This window comes from Podarcis vaucheri, assembly GCF_965113315.1.
Source record: "Podarcis vaucheri genome assembly, chromosome: 8".
Taxonomy (NCBI): domain Eukaryota; kingdom Metazoa; phylum Chordata; class Lepidosauria; order Squamata; family Lacertidae; genus Podarcis; species Podarcis vaucheri.
The window spans coordinates 90,175,646-90,191,572 of record NC_138766.1 but is presented as its reverse complement, the minus strand read 5'-3'; the positions used below and the strand labels follow the sequence as shown (position 1 = coordinate 90,191,572).

The following is a 15,927-nucleotide window of genomic DNA, read 5'->3' as shown; positions in this document are numbered from 1 at the left end:
TTAAACTCTCTCTTAATCCTCCCCTGGCCTAAACGACTTAAATCACTTTGTCATTTTAAAACCCCTGCTAACGGAGATTTTGGTAATAAGGCACACTTTTTCCTGCAAAAGCCTTTCCATTTAATATTTTTTCCTCTCTCTCTTCATTGATTAAAAAGCAGGCGGATGCTTAATTTATAAAAGCAGCCGACTGAAACCAAAATGCCTGGCTTTTACCAAAATTAGAAAGCAGTTACCGCACACAGTGGCGATGGGCAAGGTTTGCTCTGTGTTTTTTTTCTAATGGAACATCAGAGAGAGAGAAATACAGATGTCTTTGTGGTTTTGTGTGTTTGTGTGTGCGTGCGTGTGTGTGCGTGCGTGCGTGTGCATGCCCTCAGAGTATTTTACAAACAACTTTCCTAAGAGGAACTGTTGCACCTTTGGGGGCTTTCGGAGAGAAAGGTGAATAAACAGTGACATGATAGAGGTGGACATACAAGGAAGCTGAGCATTGGAAGAACTGGGACAAATACAGTGGTACCTCAGGTTACAGATGCTTCAGGTTACAGACTCTGCTAACCCAGGAATAGTACCTCGGGTTAAGAACTTTGCTTCAGGGTGAGAACAGAAATCTCGCAGTGGCAGCGGGAGGCCCCATTAGCTAAAGTGGTGCTTCAGGTTAAGAACAGTTTCAGATTAAGAACGGACCTCCAGAATGAATTAATTTCTTAACCCGAGGTACCACTGTAAAAGAAAGTACTTATTCACACAGAGAATATCTCCCCACAGGAGGCAGTGCTGACCAGCAATTTGGATGGCTTAAAAAAAGATGACTGAACAAAGTAATGAAGGACAAAGCTATCAATAGCTACTAGCAAAGGCAAAGGTAAAGGACGCCGGTGGCGATGTGGTCTAAAACACGGAGCCTCTTAGGTTTGCTGATCGGAAGGTCAGCGGTTTGAGTCCGCATGATGGGGTGAGCGCCCATTGCTCTGCCCCAATTCCTGCTAACTTAGCAGATTGAAAGCACACCAGTGCAAGTAGATAAATAGGTACCACTGCGACGGGAAGGTAAACGGCATTTCCATGCTCTCTGGTTTCCGTCACAGTATTGTTTTGCGGCAGCAGTGGTTTTGTCCTGCTGGCCGCATGACCTGGAAAGTTGTCTGTGGATGAACACCAGCTCCCTTGACCTCAAAGCAAGATGAGCGCCACAACCCCATAGTCGCCTTTGGCTGGACTTAATTGTCCAGAGCTCACCCTGTCATAGGGATTCGAAGTGCCAACCTTCTCATCATCAAGCCCAAGAGGCTCAGTGGTTTAGACCACAGTGCCACCTGCATCCAGCTCACTTATAAACTGGGAGCCACAGGAGAGGAGAGTGCCATAACAACAACAACAACAACAACAACAACAACAACAACAACAACAACTTATTATTTATACCCCGCCCATCTGGCTGGGCTTCCCCAGCCACTCTGGGTGGCTTCCAACAAAATATTAAAATACAGTAATGCACCAAACATTAGAAGCTTCCCTAAACAGGACTGCCTTCAGATGTCTTCTAAAAGTTGTAGTTGTTCTCTTGGACATCTGGTGGGAGGGCGTTCCACAGGGTGGGTGCCACTACTGAGAATGCCCTCTTCCTGGTTCCCTGTAGCTTTGCTTCTTGCAGTGAGGGAACTGCCAGAAGGCCCTCGGCGCTGGACCTCAGTGTCTGGGTTGAAAAATGGGGGTGGAGACACTCCTTCAGATATACTGGACCAAGGCCGTTCAGGGCTTTAAAGGTTAGCACCAACATTGCATTCAGGTCTTGCTTGTGGGCTTTCTGAAGGCATATTGTTGGCTGCTGTGAGAAGAAGATGTTGGAGGAGTTGGGCCAATGGCCAGAATTAGCAGGCTCTTCTCGTGTTCTTTCATCCTTGTATATGCCAGGGGTCTCTCACCGCTGTCTTAGGGGAAGAGTTCATTCATTCCCCCACACAATGCTCTTAAGGATACAGGAGTACCATCTTCCTTTGTCCTTGCTCTCTCTTGACTCCCAACATTTTCATACTGTTTCAATGACCGTGGATGGTTTGATAAAAGAGGACCGTCATGCCAACGGTGGTGGCATATAAAATATATATGCCATCATTTATTTTTTTTACATCGGTGTCCTTCTAAAACCTGAAACATGAGCAGAATGTGAATGGGTTTGTGAGGCTGGGTGACAGTTGCTTTGTTCTTCCTGTACAACCGCTTATTAACGATGGTGCTAAATAAGGAAACAAAAGAGAATGAAAACAAGTTAATTAAAAAAAAATGCCAGGCACGGTTTGATTAAAGCTTGATTACAAGGTGGAAAAAATGTATTTATATTTCCGCCGCTTTTGCAATCATAAATCACTGGTGCCTTGAGTTGCGATCTGAAAGGTGAGACTAGTTCTGGAAATTCTCCTTCAGGTCAAAAAGTTCTCTGAAAGGGTGAAAAGAAAAGAAGTTTGATCACCGGGTGGTATGAAGAAAGAGGAAAGTTTTCCAACCTAGAGAGTGAGAGAGATTTCCCGTAAGAGGGATCTGATTGGCTATCAGGAACAGGAACACAAAGCTGTGATAGGTTTATCCTTGGCTTGATCCAGTGAAGTTCTTCTTATGTGTGTGCCCTAGAGTATGTCTGGGGCTGGATTAAGACCTTTTATCTTGAACCTATTACCAAGCCGCAAGGCAGCAAATCAAGTCCAAAGTTCAAAGACCAGGGGTCAATCCACACAAGCAAAGTTCGAAATCCAAATTCTGAGGTCCACAGGTCAGGAAACACAGTCCAGAGTCAATCCAAGTACAGTGGTGCCCCACAAGACGAATGCCTCGCAAGACGGAAAACTCGCTAGATGAAAGAGTTTTCCGTTTTGGAGGTGCTTCGCAAAACGAATCTCCTATGGGCTTGCTTCGCAAGACGACAACCAGTTTCTGCTGGGTTTTTTTCCTCCCTCCCCCTTTTCTAAGCCGCTAAGCCGCTTATCAGCTGATCCGATCAGCAGATAAGCTGCTAAAAGCCGCTAATAGCGCTAATAGCGCTAATAGCGCTAATCCGTCAATGGGCTTGCTTCGCAAGACGAAAAAACTGCTAGACGAAGAGAATCACGGAACGGATTCTTTTCGTCTTGCGAGGCACCACTGTAGTCCAAGTCTGATGTCCAGCAATCAGGATACAGTGCAGAGTCAAACCCAAAGCACAGCCCCACGGAGGTCCAGAAGCGTCCAAGCCAAGGTCCTCCAACACGGGCAGTTGAACAGACACGAGAACTCAGTTCTGCTTCCCTTTTGCAGCATCTGGGTTTGATGAGGCAGGTGACCCTCACCTGTTCTTAGCCTACTGTAGCTGAGGAATCGCACACCTTGTCCCAGAGCTAGTGAGCTCCACCTGGCCAGATAGGGGGCTGGGCTGTGGGCCCTTGGCTGCCTTGGCCTCCTGGAGCACCCCTACCTCTGGTCCCTACACCTCAGAGCCTGCCATGTTCATGGAGACAGGGGCCCCTCTTGTTCTAGTGATGGGTCTTGCTGCTCCGGTTCCTGTGCATTGACCCCGTCCCCATCCCATGCCATTAGGCCGGACACTCGTGTGCAGATCCTGTTTTGCTAATAAAGAGTTAACTCCAGCTTGCTCTGCGTGAGTTGCTGCTGGCTCACCCCTGTCGTTCTCCATGGAGTTTTCTTGGCAGGGGTACTGGAGTGGCTTGCCGGTTCCTGCTCCAGGCGGATCACGTTTGGTCAATACTCTCCGTTATGACCTGTCCATCTTGGGTGGCCCTGCACGGCATAGCTCAGAGCTTCTCTGAGTTATTCAAGCCCCTTCGCCATGGCAAGGCAGTGATCCATGAAGGGGCAGTGATCCATGAAGGGGATCCTGATGTTGGGAAAGATGGAGGGCACAAGAAGAAGGGGACGACAGAGGACAAGATGGTTGGACAGTGTTCTTGAAGCTACAAACATGAGTTTGACCAAATTGCGGGAGGCAGTGGAAGACAGGAGTGCCTGGTGTGCTCTGGTCCACGGGGTCACAAAGAGTCGGACACGACTAAACGACTAAACAACAACAACAACAACACCCCTGTCAACCTGCCGGGTCATCCAGCGCAGAACCTGTCCCAGAACACCCTGCAAAAGTGGAGGTGAGCATCTTCACTCCCCAGTTGGTGTGAAAATACCTGACGGTGGAAAGTTTTGGAAGCCACTTCTGCAGAAGGCTTCGGTAACAGCTAAAGCTGGTTTAGGATAAAGGTCGGACAGGAATAATATTTGCCCAAACTACAAGAAGATATGAAAAGCATTGAAATCTGACAAGGCATTGAGGTGTCTGTTCCTCCTCGGCAGTCGCTCACGTTAATGGCTGCTTTATCCCGCAGCTGTCATGGTGAAGGATTCTTTAGCTGCTTCCGAGGCTCTGCTTATGCCGAAATAATTTCCCTCTCTGTCAAAATGGTTCCTTTAGGGACTGAGGGTTGCCACTTATCCCACCCCCCTTCCCTCTTTCCCCCAGCAAATCTCATGTGCCTTTCACAGACGGCATGATGGGCCAAAATTCAACAGACAGGTTTTCCTCGCCACTTCAATCTCCGCGCTGGGAGCAGCTGCTCCCTTTCTCCTTTTTTTCTTTTTTCCTGCTAGTCATAGAAAACACCTCTTGTTGAGCAAGTGGGCCGACATTTTTGTTGAGGGCAGAGGCGAAGTAGCACTGAGGGGATATTGAAATGTCCTGGCACACTCACTCAACGCCTCACGCTTTCAGACTGAGAGAAACTGGGCTGTGAAGAGTCTCCTGGGACGCACGATCGGAAGTAAGGACACGACAACAATACCTCTGCTGGATATGAACCAGTGTCCGTCACACCCAAAACCCTGCTGTCCACAACCCATTTGTGGAAAGCAGACAAGCAGAAGAATGAGGGCAATAATAGCTCTTCTCCACGGTTAGTCCTCTGCCCCATATCTGGTGGAAACATTCCTGTAAGAACAACCCTGGAAAGTTGCTGTGAGTCAGTGTAGGCAGTACAGTGGTACCTTGGGTTACAGACGCTTCAGGTTACAGATGCTTCAGGTTACAGACTCCGCTAACCCAGAAGTAGTACCTCGAGTTAAGAACTTTACCTCAGGATGAGAAGAGAAATTGAGCAGCGGCGGCAGCGAGAGGCCCCATTAGCTAAAGTGGTACCTCAGGTTAAGAACAGTTTCAGGTTAAGAACGGACCTCCATAATGAATTAAGCTCATAACCAGAGGTACTGTACTGAGCTAGACGGACCGGTGATCTGACTTGGTTGAAGGCAGCTCCATATATCCCAACCTGCAGTTTTTACAAAGATATCATGTCTTGTAAACTCCGCCAGACTGAACAGGGATGGCAACCTATGGTTTGGAGCCACACGCAACTCCTCACCCATATCCTCACTGTGTTGATATCCCAATTTTCTACCAAGGAGCTCAAAGTGGCACCAGTGGCTTTCCCCGCTCTCTGTATTATCCTCAGAACAACCCTGTGAGGTAGGTTAGGCTGAGAGTCAGTGACAAACCCGAGGTCACCGAGTGAGGCACAATAATTTTATTTTAATATTTTGTATTTTAATATTTTGTTGGAAGCCGCCCAGAGTGGCTGGGGAAACCCAGCCAGATGGGCGGGGTATAAATAATAAAATATTATTATTAAGAATAAGGTCAGAAATGTGACCCAGAAGCCAGGGCAGGTCAGGACGGATAAATGGGCTGTTTGGGAGCAGGGCACAGGTGCTGAAACATGGTGACACCATGCCCACCTGCTTCTTCCATCCTGTGGCTTCACCACCTGCACGCAAGCCCAGGAAACTCCTGCTCCAGGCAACTGACCCAGACAGCAGCCAACTCACCAACCCAAGTGGTGGTTGAAGCAAAGAAGACGTCTTCTCCCTAGCTCTTTCTCAAAGCATTGTGGGAATATCTTTCAAACAGAGGATGGAGTCTTACTTCTACCAAGGAAATGGGAGGGAGAGAGAGAATGAGAAGATAATATTTTAGCACTGCATTTTATGAAGTTTAACTCGTTTAATTTTTATTGGACATCATGTTTTTGTGTTAGCTGTGTCCCCTCCCTCCCTCCCCCACCCCTCTTTCCATTTACAAGCTTGGCACCCATCCGTGCTGCCGGATCGTTGCTACGCCTGGCGATCGGGACGTATTCTCTGCAAATTGCTTCTTTTCAGTCCAAAGCCTGGGCGTTTGTTCGTGACTGCTTCATTCCTCTAGAAGAGGGGATGTATATGTGTGTTTGTGCGGAGGGGGGGGGAGATCGAGAGCAGAGGCTTCGCTACATCCATCCTAAACTGCAGACTTCCCCAGCTCAGATAACAGGGTCCCTCTGCCTCCTCGCTACTTTCACTTCCCTAGAATAATTAAGTTGTTATTGAACTGCAGGGCAGGATCGGGGAGAGGGCCTTGAATGCCAGAGATTGTAAACCTGATTTCATCCTGTTTTAACAGATCAGTTTCTTCACCTAAATAACTCGGAATGAACTTTCCAGCTAAGATGGGCTTTTCCTGTGCTTCGTGACGTGCCTGAAAAGCACCCGGCCAGCTAAATTCAGGTGGTGGAGATTCAGATCTCGCAAGCGGACCATACTTGTTTAAACATTCAGCCCAGGCCTACCCCAGAACAATAAGTAATATGAATTAAGGGGCAGAGGTCACTCACAAGGGAAAGTTTGTGGGGAAGTCACAAAGCCTGTTTGCTTTTCCTCCTGAGCACCTGTTTGCAGTGGCTTAGCGTCTCCTATGTTACGCTCATATTTGAGACACTCTGGAGCATTATAAATTGAGACCAGATTAACAGCTGCAGCTTGATGCATTAACTGTCTCACCTCTTTTTCTTTCCAGCCACACAGATGGATCCCAATGAACTACAAGATCTTTTCCAGGATACATCGGCCAGCGTCTTCCGAATTAATGCCAATGGTGCGTATTTCAGACACGCCAGTCTACTGGGTGCAATTTGTATTACAATGTTCAGAAACTCCTTTTTGAACAAGAGGACACTGTTTTATAGAATGGTACATGCATAGGATGTCATGAACATGGAGATGAAATTTATTACGGTCAGAGACCAGCTTGTGAACACAAATGGAACTACAATCCCAATAGCAAAACAAACATTTAAAACAATATACAATGGATTTTAAGTTTAAAAGTGTGATTGGCATAAAAATACATACAAATTTTAAGTTAGACTACCTTTCTTAACAAACTAGATTGAATCGAGGGATGGTCTGTGCCTACAGATCTGTGTGCAGAATCTGGTGACAATCCGTGTCGTCTTGTAGTCTTTGCCTAACTGGAGAGGATCGAATTTTTGCTTTACCGGGAGGTCAGCAAGCCTCACCAGCAGAGGGTCAATGGTTTCTCTATGTGCCTCATCATAAAAGGGACACCTAAAAAATATGTGTTCAGGGCTTCCTATATCCCCCAATGGACAGGTGCACATAGGATCTCATTTTGCAAAAATAGCCCTCTGTCGGCTGTGTTAGAACCGTGTTGTACTTTCTGGTGCACTTCCTTGTTTTCCAGTTGTCTTTCCAGGGCTTTACAAAGGGTGTGGCAGTGCAGCAGCAGGTGAGAAAAGGGGATGTGCATATATCCTGTGTGTGTGTGTCTCCTTTTCGCTCTCCTCCCAAATGCATGTTTAACTGGGGTTAAAAACATTCAGTGAACACCCCAAGAAGCTGAACATTGGAAGATTCAGGACAGAGAAGTGAAAGGACTTCTAGATGCAGTGCATAGATAAACTAGGGAACTCGTTTCTGCAGGAGACAGGGAGGGGCAGAAAGCTTTAGAGGAGGCAGTGGCGTAGCTAGCTGCTCTGGCCCCCGAGTGGCAGGGGCAGGACGATCCACCTACAGGGGCAGGGCAATTCGCTGACGGGGGCGGGGTGATCTGCCCACAGGGGCGCTGCATGGGGTGCCGCAGAAATCCGCACATGGGGGCACTGTGGTGATCCGCCCATGGGGTGGCGAGGCCCTGAGCCACCGCGTCACTCCCAGGAGAGACATGTGGCTCGGGTACGCTGCAGGCCAGGCCCTGCAGTAAGTGCCGCCCCCCCGCAGTGTGCCATTTTTTCACCCCTCTCAAAGATGACACCCAGGGTCATCCCCCCTTCCTATGCCCCTGAGAAGAGGATTGGACAAATTCATGGAGGAGAGGGCCAGCAGAGTTTGGGTGTAATATTCAACACCTCCCTTTCCATGGAGGCGCAGATTGCAGCTACAGTGGTGCCTCGCAAGACGAAATTAATTCGTTCCGCAAGTCTCTTCGTCTTGCGGTTTTTTCGTCTTGCGATGCACGGTTTCCCATAGGAATGCATTGAAAATCAATTAATGCGTTCCTAGGGAAACCGCCTTCAGACCAGGTCCGGGGACAGGCTTTTCTTCCCACCCCCAGCATTTACAAAAACCCCGGGACAGCGGAGGACTTCTCCGCTGTCCGGGCGATCTTAAAATGCTGGCGGGCGGCATTTTAAAATCGCCCCGGACAGCGGAGGACTTCTCCGCTGTCCGGGGCGATTTAAAAGCCCCTGGGAAGGCAGGCAGGGGGGACAAAGACTTTTGCCCCCCGCCAGCCTTCAGAAGAGGTCCTGGACCTCTTCTGAAGGCGGGCGGGGGGCGAAAGTCTTTGCTCCCCCCCGCCTGCCTTCAAAAGGTGTCCCCGCGGCGGCGGGAGGTGTCCCCTGCCCCCCGCCCGGCTTCGGAGCACCGGGAGAAGCGATCTCCCTGCAGCCCCTTGCTGCAAAAGACGTCCGGGGGCAGCGGGGAAGAAGCACTTCGCTTCCCGCTGCCCCCGGACGTCTTTTGCAGCAAGGGGCTGCAGGGAGATCGCTATCTCCCCGCAGCCCCTTGCTTCAAAAGAGGTCCGGGGGCAGCGGGAAGCGAAGCGCTTCTTCCCCGCTGCCCCCCGACGTCTTTTGCAGCAAGGGGCTGCAGGGAGATCGCTATCTCCCTGCAGCCCCTTGCTTCAAAAGAGAAGACCCGCTGTCCCCGGGGCAAGCTTCGTTTTGCAAAGCAAGCCCATAGGGAAATTCGTCTTGCGAGACAACTCGGAAACGAAAAAACCTTTCGTTTTGCGAGTTTTTCGTCTCGCGAGGCGTTCGTCTTGTGGGGTACCACTGTATAACAAAGGCGGCATTTTTCCATCTCCAGCCAAGCTTAGCAGTTGGCTCCTTACCTCTCTCGCCCTGACTTTGCCACTGTGATCCACGCAACGGTCACCTCCAGACTGGATTATTGTAACTCACTACGTGGGGCTGCCCTTGAGACTGACCCAGAAACTCCAGCGGGTGCAGAATGCCGCAGCGAGACTCCTTATGGGGTCCTCGCCGTGGGATCACATTCACCCAGTGCTATATCGGCTGCACTGGCTCCCGGTGGAGTACAGGTACAGGTGCTGGTTTTAACCTTTAAAGCCCTATACGGCCTAGGACCCTCGTACCTACGGGACCACCTCTCCTGGTATGTCCCACGGAGGACCTTGCGGTCTTCAAATAAAAACATCTTGGAGATCCCCGGCCACAGGGAGGTTAGGCTGGCCTCAACCGGAGCCAGGGCTTTTTCGGCTGTGGCCCCGATCTGGTGGAACGCTCTGTCCAAAGAGACTAGGGCCCTGTGGGACTTGACATCTTTCTGCAGGGCCTGCAAGACAGAGCTGTTCCACCAGGCCTTTGGCTAAGGCACATTCTGACCCCCTTCTTCTGTAATCCTCAGAGAACTCTAGCCCAATGGCTGCCATTAATTTGATTTTGAATTGATTTTTAAATGAATTGATTTTAGAATGCTGTGTTACTTTTATTGTTGTTAGCCGCTCTGAGCCTGGCTTTGGCTGGGGAGGGTGGGATATAAATAAAATGTTGTTGTTGTTGTTGTTGTTGTTGTTGTTGTTGTTGTTGTTGTTGTTGTTTATGGCTACTAGCCATGATGGCTAGGCTCTGCCTCCACACTCAAAGACAGCAGCACTTCTGAAAAGCACATGTCAGGGAACTGCCATCGGTTCAGGAGGGAGAGAGGAAAAGCCGAATGGATTATAGAGAGCTTCCAAGGATCATGGGAAGCAGCTCCTCTTCAATGGAGGAGAGTAACCACGCATCCAGTGGGGAGGAGTTGCAGGGCTCGGAGGAGGCAAGGCGGTGCCAGGACTTCTTGCCTGGGCAAAGTAGGGAGGAGAGGGGTCCTCCGTTACCCACGCCCTCCTTGCGCAGTAAGCATCCGTGCAAAGAGGGGAGGCGCAGACTGGGTGTTAAGAAATTGCTTTGCTGGGGAAGGTTTAGGAACCGCCCACTCACGGATTCTGCCAGCGATTGAGTTAGCCATGGGAGAGTGGCGCTCTGAACAGATAAAGTTTATTTTGGCAGCAAAGCCAAGGCTTCACAGCCAAGCAGGGAGACATTTGCCTGCTTGCTCTCGAGCAACCCCTTGAAAACATAACAGCACAGGAGGGCGAGAGGACTCCTGTCCTGAGATCCTGCTTGCAGGTTTCCCACAGACTTCAACCTGGCCCCTGTGAGAATAGGATGTTGAGCTCGAGGGGCCAATGGCTCTTCTTCTACTTCCTTAATTTACCCACAACAAAGTTTGGTTTATATCCGAATGGATTTTGTCCAGAATTGCTGAGCTCTCCCCAAAGCTCCGAGACATATTGAGATCAAGTGTGATTTCCTCTTATTGTTTATTTCTGAGGTAGCATATGAACCATGCAATGTAGAAGAAGAAGAAAAAGAAAGTTTTCTTCAGAATAAAGTAATTTATGTTGACACTATGTGTGGCTCATCCAATTCACTACTCCAGATTTATTGAGAATGATTTTTCATCTCCCTTTCTCAGTCTCTGTTGCCTCCCCTGTCAGATAGGAATAATTTCATAGTCTTCTCATTGCAATTTCACCTCAGTGAAAACTCAAAGCAAGTTGTTGGGTTTACATGTTCTCCATCCCAAAGTATAGGGATTTTGCTTCCATTATAATGAAAAAACCACCTAATTCACACTTCCCTAACCAGTAGGCAAACCGAAACACAGCAATTCTTCAGTATCTCCAAATTTGCAGTTCAGTTCTCCAACCACACTGTGTATACATAAATTAATACAATGGGGAGAATTGTGCCTAAAAATGCAGATATTAGAGATGACAACATACAAAACCACATTATATTAGGGGAATTTCCTGGAAAAAAGTGTTTTTATTTATTTTTAAAAATGCTTGTATGCAGAAATGTGTTCATTAGCAGAAATCCACACGGCTGACAAATCTTAATTGGGATTTACCTTTCTTAAACAAACAAACAAACAAACAAACAAACCAACCAGTTTGGGCAGAACTGAATGTTAAGATGGGAAGGGGGGAGAGAAATTAAATTGACAGATTTGTTGCTCCTTCCTTAAGTAATATATGATCAGTCTGGCAAAGATTAATATTTCTTCTCACACCTCCCAGGAATAATCCTGTTCTTCCTCTTTGGTTCAATGTGAGAATGACACCCATAAAGATGGATCGGTGTTTTTTTGTCCCAGGGTGCTGTCCTATAAGATGATGAGGTTAATAACGAATAAAAAAAATTCTTCTTCTGACAGTGACTTCTCTGGAAAGGAGTCTTAAGTCCCTGGGGACGCCAAACGACACGCCAGAACTCCGCGATGGACTGTGAGTCTCTTTCCATGTGACTTGTCTTTAATGTGACTTGCCCTTCCCTTGTTTATGAGATCTTGTTTTCCTCTTATTGCCTATGTTGGTTTCTTTTTTAAAAAATACGGAGGTACCTCGGGTTAAGTACTTAATTCGTTCCGGAGGTCCGTACTTAACCTGAAACTGTTCTTAACCTGAAGCACCACTCTAGCTAATGGGGCCTCCTGCTGCTGCCGCGCCGCCGGAGCCTGATTTCTGTTCTTATCCTGAAGCAAAGTTCTTAACCTGAAGCACTATTTCTAGGTTAGCAGAGTGTGTATCCTGAAGCATATGTAACCTGAAGCGTATGTAACCCGAGCTACCACTGTAGTGATAATATTTTTTATTAATTTTTGATTAATAATACTCCCAATTGATACAATACCAAATCTTGCCACATCATAATACAAGTAATAAAATCAATTATACATTCCGAATTATATAATTTAAGGAGACTTCCCATGTTCTGACGGCCAGGAGAATTTTTTTATTTATTTATTGTTCCTGCTTTTCTCTCTCTTATTTATTCTCGATCTTAATCCTTTATCTTATCTTGACAGTCACTGGTATGCAACTTTCTATCGCGTTTAACAGATCTATATGTAAATTAACATGCAAGAGGAAAATTTTGTTCTTTCTGTTGTTGTCCTTCAATTATTTTCGGTGCAGGCCCCACTCAGAGAGCCCTGTTTTCATTCCACCATCTTATCTTCCAGGACTCTGGGCTGTCTTCCAGCTTCCCTTTGTCTAGTTAAAATTAAGACACAGCGGTCTTTCATGTCTTTTAACGAACTGATATTTTCCCAATCTGAATAATCTTTCATAAAAAGCCATAAGTAAAGGTAAAGGGACCCCTGACCATTAGGTCCAGTCGTGACTGACTCTGGGGTTGCGGCGCTCATCTCGCTTCATTGGCCAAGGGAGCCGGCGTACAGCTTCCGAGGCATGTGGCCAGCATGACTAAGCCGCTTCTAGCGAACCAGAGCAGCACACGGTAACACCATTTACCTTCCCGCCAGAGCGGTACCTATTTATCTACTTGCACTTTGACGTGCTTTCGAACTGCTAGGTTGGCAGGAGCAGGGACCGAGCAACGGGAGCTCACCCCGTCACGGGGATTCGAACCGCCGACCTTCTGATCGGCAAGTCCTAGGCTCTGTGGTTTAGCCCACAGTGCTACCCATGTCCCTATGTATTATTAGGGCTAATCAATCTAGGAGAAGGAGAAGTCTAATCCTAAACCTCTGCTAGCTTGTGGGATACGTTCAAGAGAAGAAAAGGCTAAGGAGTAAACCCTACACAAATCTGGAATGGAGTCCCTAAGACGGTTGGATGGTGCCTTGTACGTCTCCTTCTGGCAGCCCCAACAGACAAGCTGATGCCAAACATCTTGTTCTGCTTTCCTTTGGACCCCATCAGCCAGGCTGAGGGAGGGTCTTGCTATCTGGACATTCCAGGACCTCCAGACCCACTGCCCAGGCTTGTAGCCCGGGGAGGCCTCTTAGGTGCTACTAACCCAGTGGTTTGACTTCACCCCTGGAGGCACACTCCATTGTCTCGAGACACGACGGGTGCCAGCAATACCACCACGAAAGTGGAGAGGTAACAAACAAGATGCAACATGGCCTGAGTGCTGTGCAATGTCATTTAATTTCGTGGGGAACGTCAGGGGATGGGGAGGCAATGGAGAACACAAGGCATTTCTTCAGGAAGGGCATGCAGAGAGAGAGAGTGTCAGTGTAGACAACCATGATCGGCAAGTCCTAGGCTCTGTGGTTTAACCCACAGTGCCACCCACGTCCCTTGAAAGAACTTACCTCATGAGTTTTTGCCTGAGCTGGGGGAGGAGGCTGGAGCATAGGGATACTGGGAAGGCGGGAACATCAAGGCCTCTCTGCAAAATTTGAAGGACCCCCAAAATTTGAAGTCAGGGCCTGTTACATGCATAATTCTGTGACTTAGCATTTGCCGAAGCAGCTATGAGGTCTTCCAGTTGTTGTTGGCCTCCAACTCCTGCCATCTGTAGAGGGACGTTCTTAATGTTTGATGTTCTATTGTGTTTTTATATCTTTTGGAAGCCACCCAGAGTGGTTGGCACAACCCAGTCAAATGGGTGGGCTACAAATAATGAAATTATTATTATCTTTGACCATTGGCCATGCAGCCTGGGGCCGATGGAAGACAGACTTCTGCAACCTCTGGAGGGTCAAAGGTATTCCATCTCTGCGCTAAAAACTCCTGTTTGTTTGGAGTGCAGTGTCCTTATTAACAGGACGGGAAAACTTACTCTCCTTTTAAGAAAAAGTCATACACAACACACACCTTCCACAAACTGTTCACCTATTTCTCCTTGAACAGTCCATGATTTAGAAGGTATTTAGGGAATAATGGGGGAACATTTGGCATCTTGATGGCTTTTATTGTTTACGTATTTAAGTAGGGTTTTTAATTACACAGTAAAACTGTCCTGTTTTTTTTTAAGTCATTACACATCTTTTTCTTTTCTTTCCAAAGGACACAGTGATGACATGGTCAGAAAACTTTACCAAAAGGGGAAAAGAAAGAAGAAGTTTAGAGGGGTTGTCAATATTTGTTTGTGTTGAAAATACCCTGGAATTTAATTTTATATATGCACACATTTTCCGATGCTTTGTTTGCCCTTCCAAAAAAAACAAAGGGAAGCTGTGATGAATTAAGCATTTCCCAACACATTTTATGCACACATTTCACTCCTAATCAAAATGACAAAGTTGCACAAGTTTTTAGGACGCCTTCAGAATGTCAGAATTTGTAGGAGGGATTCAAACACATTCTTGGAAGCTTTCTGTTTCCTCAATTAAAGTGGAATAAAATGCTCTGTTGCCCCAACACCACAGATCTACTTTTTCAAAAAAAGAAAGCTGATTGTGTGTGTGTGTGTGTGTGTGGTTAAGAAATTGTTGGGGAAATGCATTGAAAAATGTGGAATGAGCAAATGATTAATGGAAAGATGTATTAGCACCAGGTAAGCAAATCAGGAGGGACGTGAGTGGCACTGTGGGTTAAACCACAGAGCCTAGGACTTGCCGATCAGAAGGTCGGCGGTTTGAATCCCCGCGACAGGGTGAGCTCCCGTTGCTCGGTCCCTGCTCCTGCCAACATAGCAGTTCGAAAGCACGTCAAAGTGCAAGTAGATAAATAGGTATCGCTCTGGCGGGAACGTAAACGGTGTTTCCGTGAGCTGCTCTGATTCGCCAGAAGCGGCTTAGTCATGCTGGCCACATGACCCGGAAGCTGTACGCCGGCTCCCTTGGCCAGTAAAGCGAGATGAGCGCCACAACCCCAGAGTCGGCCACGACTGGACCTAATAGTCAGGGGTCCCTTTACCTTTACCTTAAGCAAATCAGGATGTACACGGAGCATTCTGCTCATTGTTGTATAACCGCCCTGCAACCGAATCGGATCAAATCGGACTGGATGTAACTAGAATATCTCCTTAAGCTTTGTGCAAGAAAGTCAGGATGAATAACCAGGTCATTTGAAACCCCTTAACCTGGTTTCTCAGGGCACATTTTCTTTATCTGGGTACCTGTATTTGAGTACATTTCCGAGCACAATTCAAAGTGTTGGTGCTGACCTTTAAAGCCCTAAACGGCCTCGGCCCAGTATACCTGAAGGAGCGTCTCCACCCCCATCATTCAGCCCGGACACTGAGGTTCAGCACTGAGGGCCTTCTGGTGGTTCCCTCACTTACAGGGACCCAGGCAGTATCAGGGAACTGAACAGATGAGGAGGAGACATCCACCTCAAGAGGCATCCAGGCAGGAAGAAGATGGTGATAGTAGGGAACCAGGTTCATGGTGGTGGCAAACAGGACACACCTGTCTAGGAGCCAGCAGGGAAGGCTCTGCAGTTGGAGGAGGGGGAGAGTGGAGAGCCGGTAGAAGAGGCAGGACTGAGAGAGGGTGGATTGGAAGGGGAGGCCACTCAGGCAGAGGCAACGCGGGTGGCGCAGTGGGTTAAAGCACAGAGCCTAGGACTTGGCGGTTTGAATCCCCATGATGGGGTGAGCTCCCGTTGCTCGATCCCTGCTCCTGCCAACCTAGCAGTTCGAAAGCATGTCAAAGTGCAAGTAGATAAATAGGTACCGCTCTGGTGGGAAGGTAAACGGTGTTTCCGTGCGCTGCTCTGGTTCACCAGAAGCGGCTTAGTCATGCTGGCCACATGACCCAGAAGCTGTACGCCGGGTCCCTCGGCCAATAAAG

General features: G+C 47.9%; 1 protein-coding gene across 1 annotated transcript in view; it reads left to right on the top strand.

The window, feature by feature from the left end:
• Positions 1-15,927, top strand: part of TSNARE1 (t-SNARE domain containing 1) — a 409,645-nt gene that overhangs the window by 172,456 nt on the left and 221,262 nt on the right. The window contains exons 3-4 of the mRNA XM_082235920.1: positions 6,863-6,940; positions 11,593-11,662. Of these exons, the coding sequence (XP_082092046.1) occupies positions 6,871-6,940; positions 11,593-11,662 (140 nt within the window). The 5' untranslated portion in view covers positions 6,863-6,870. The remainder of the gene's footprint in view (positions 1-6,862; positions 6,941-11,592; positions 11,663-15,927) is intronic.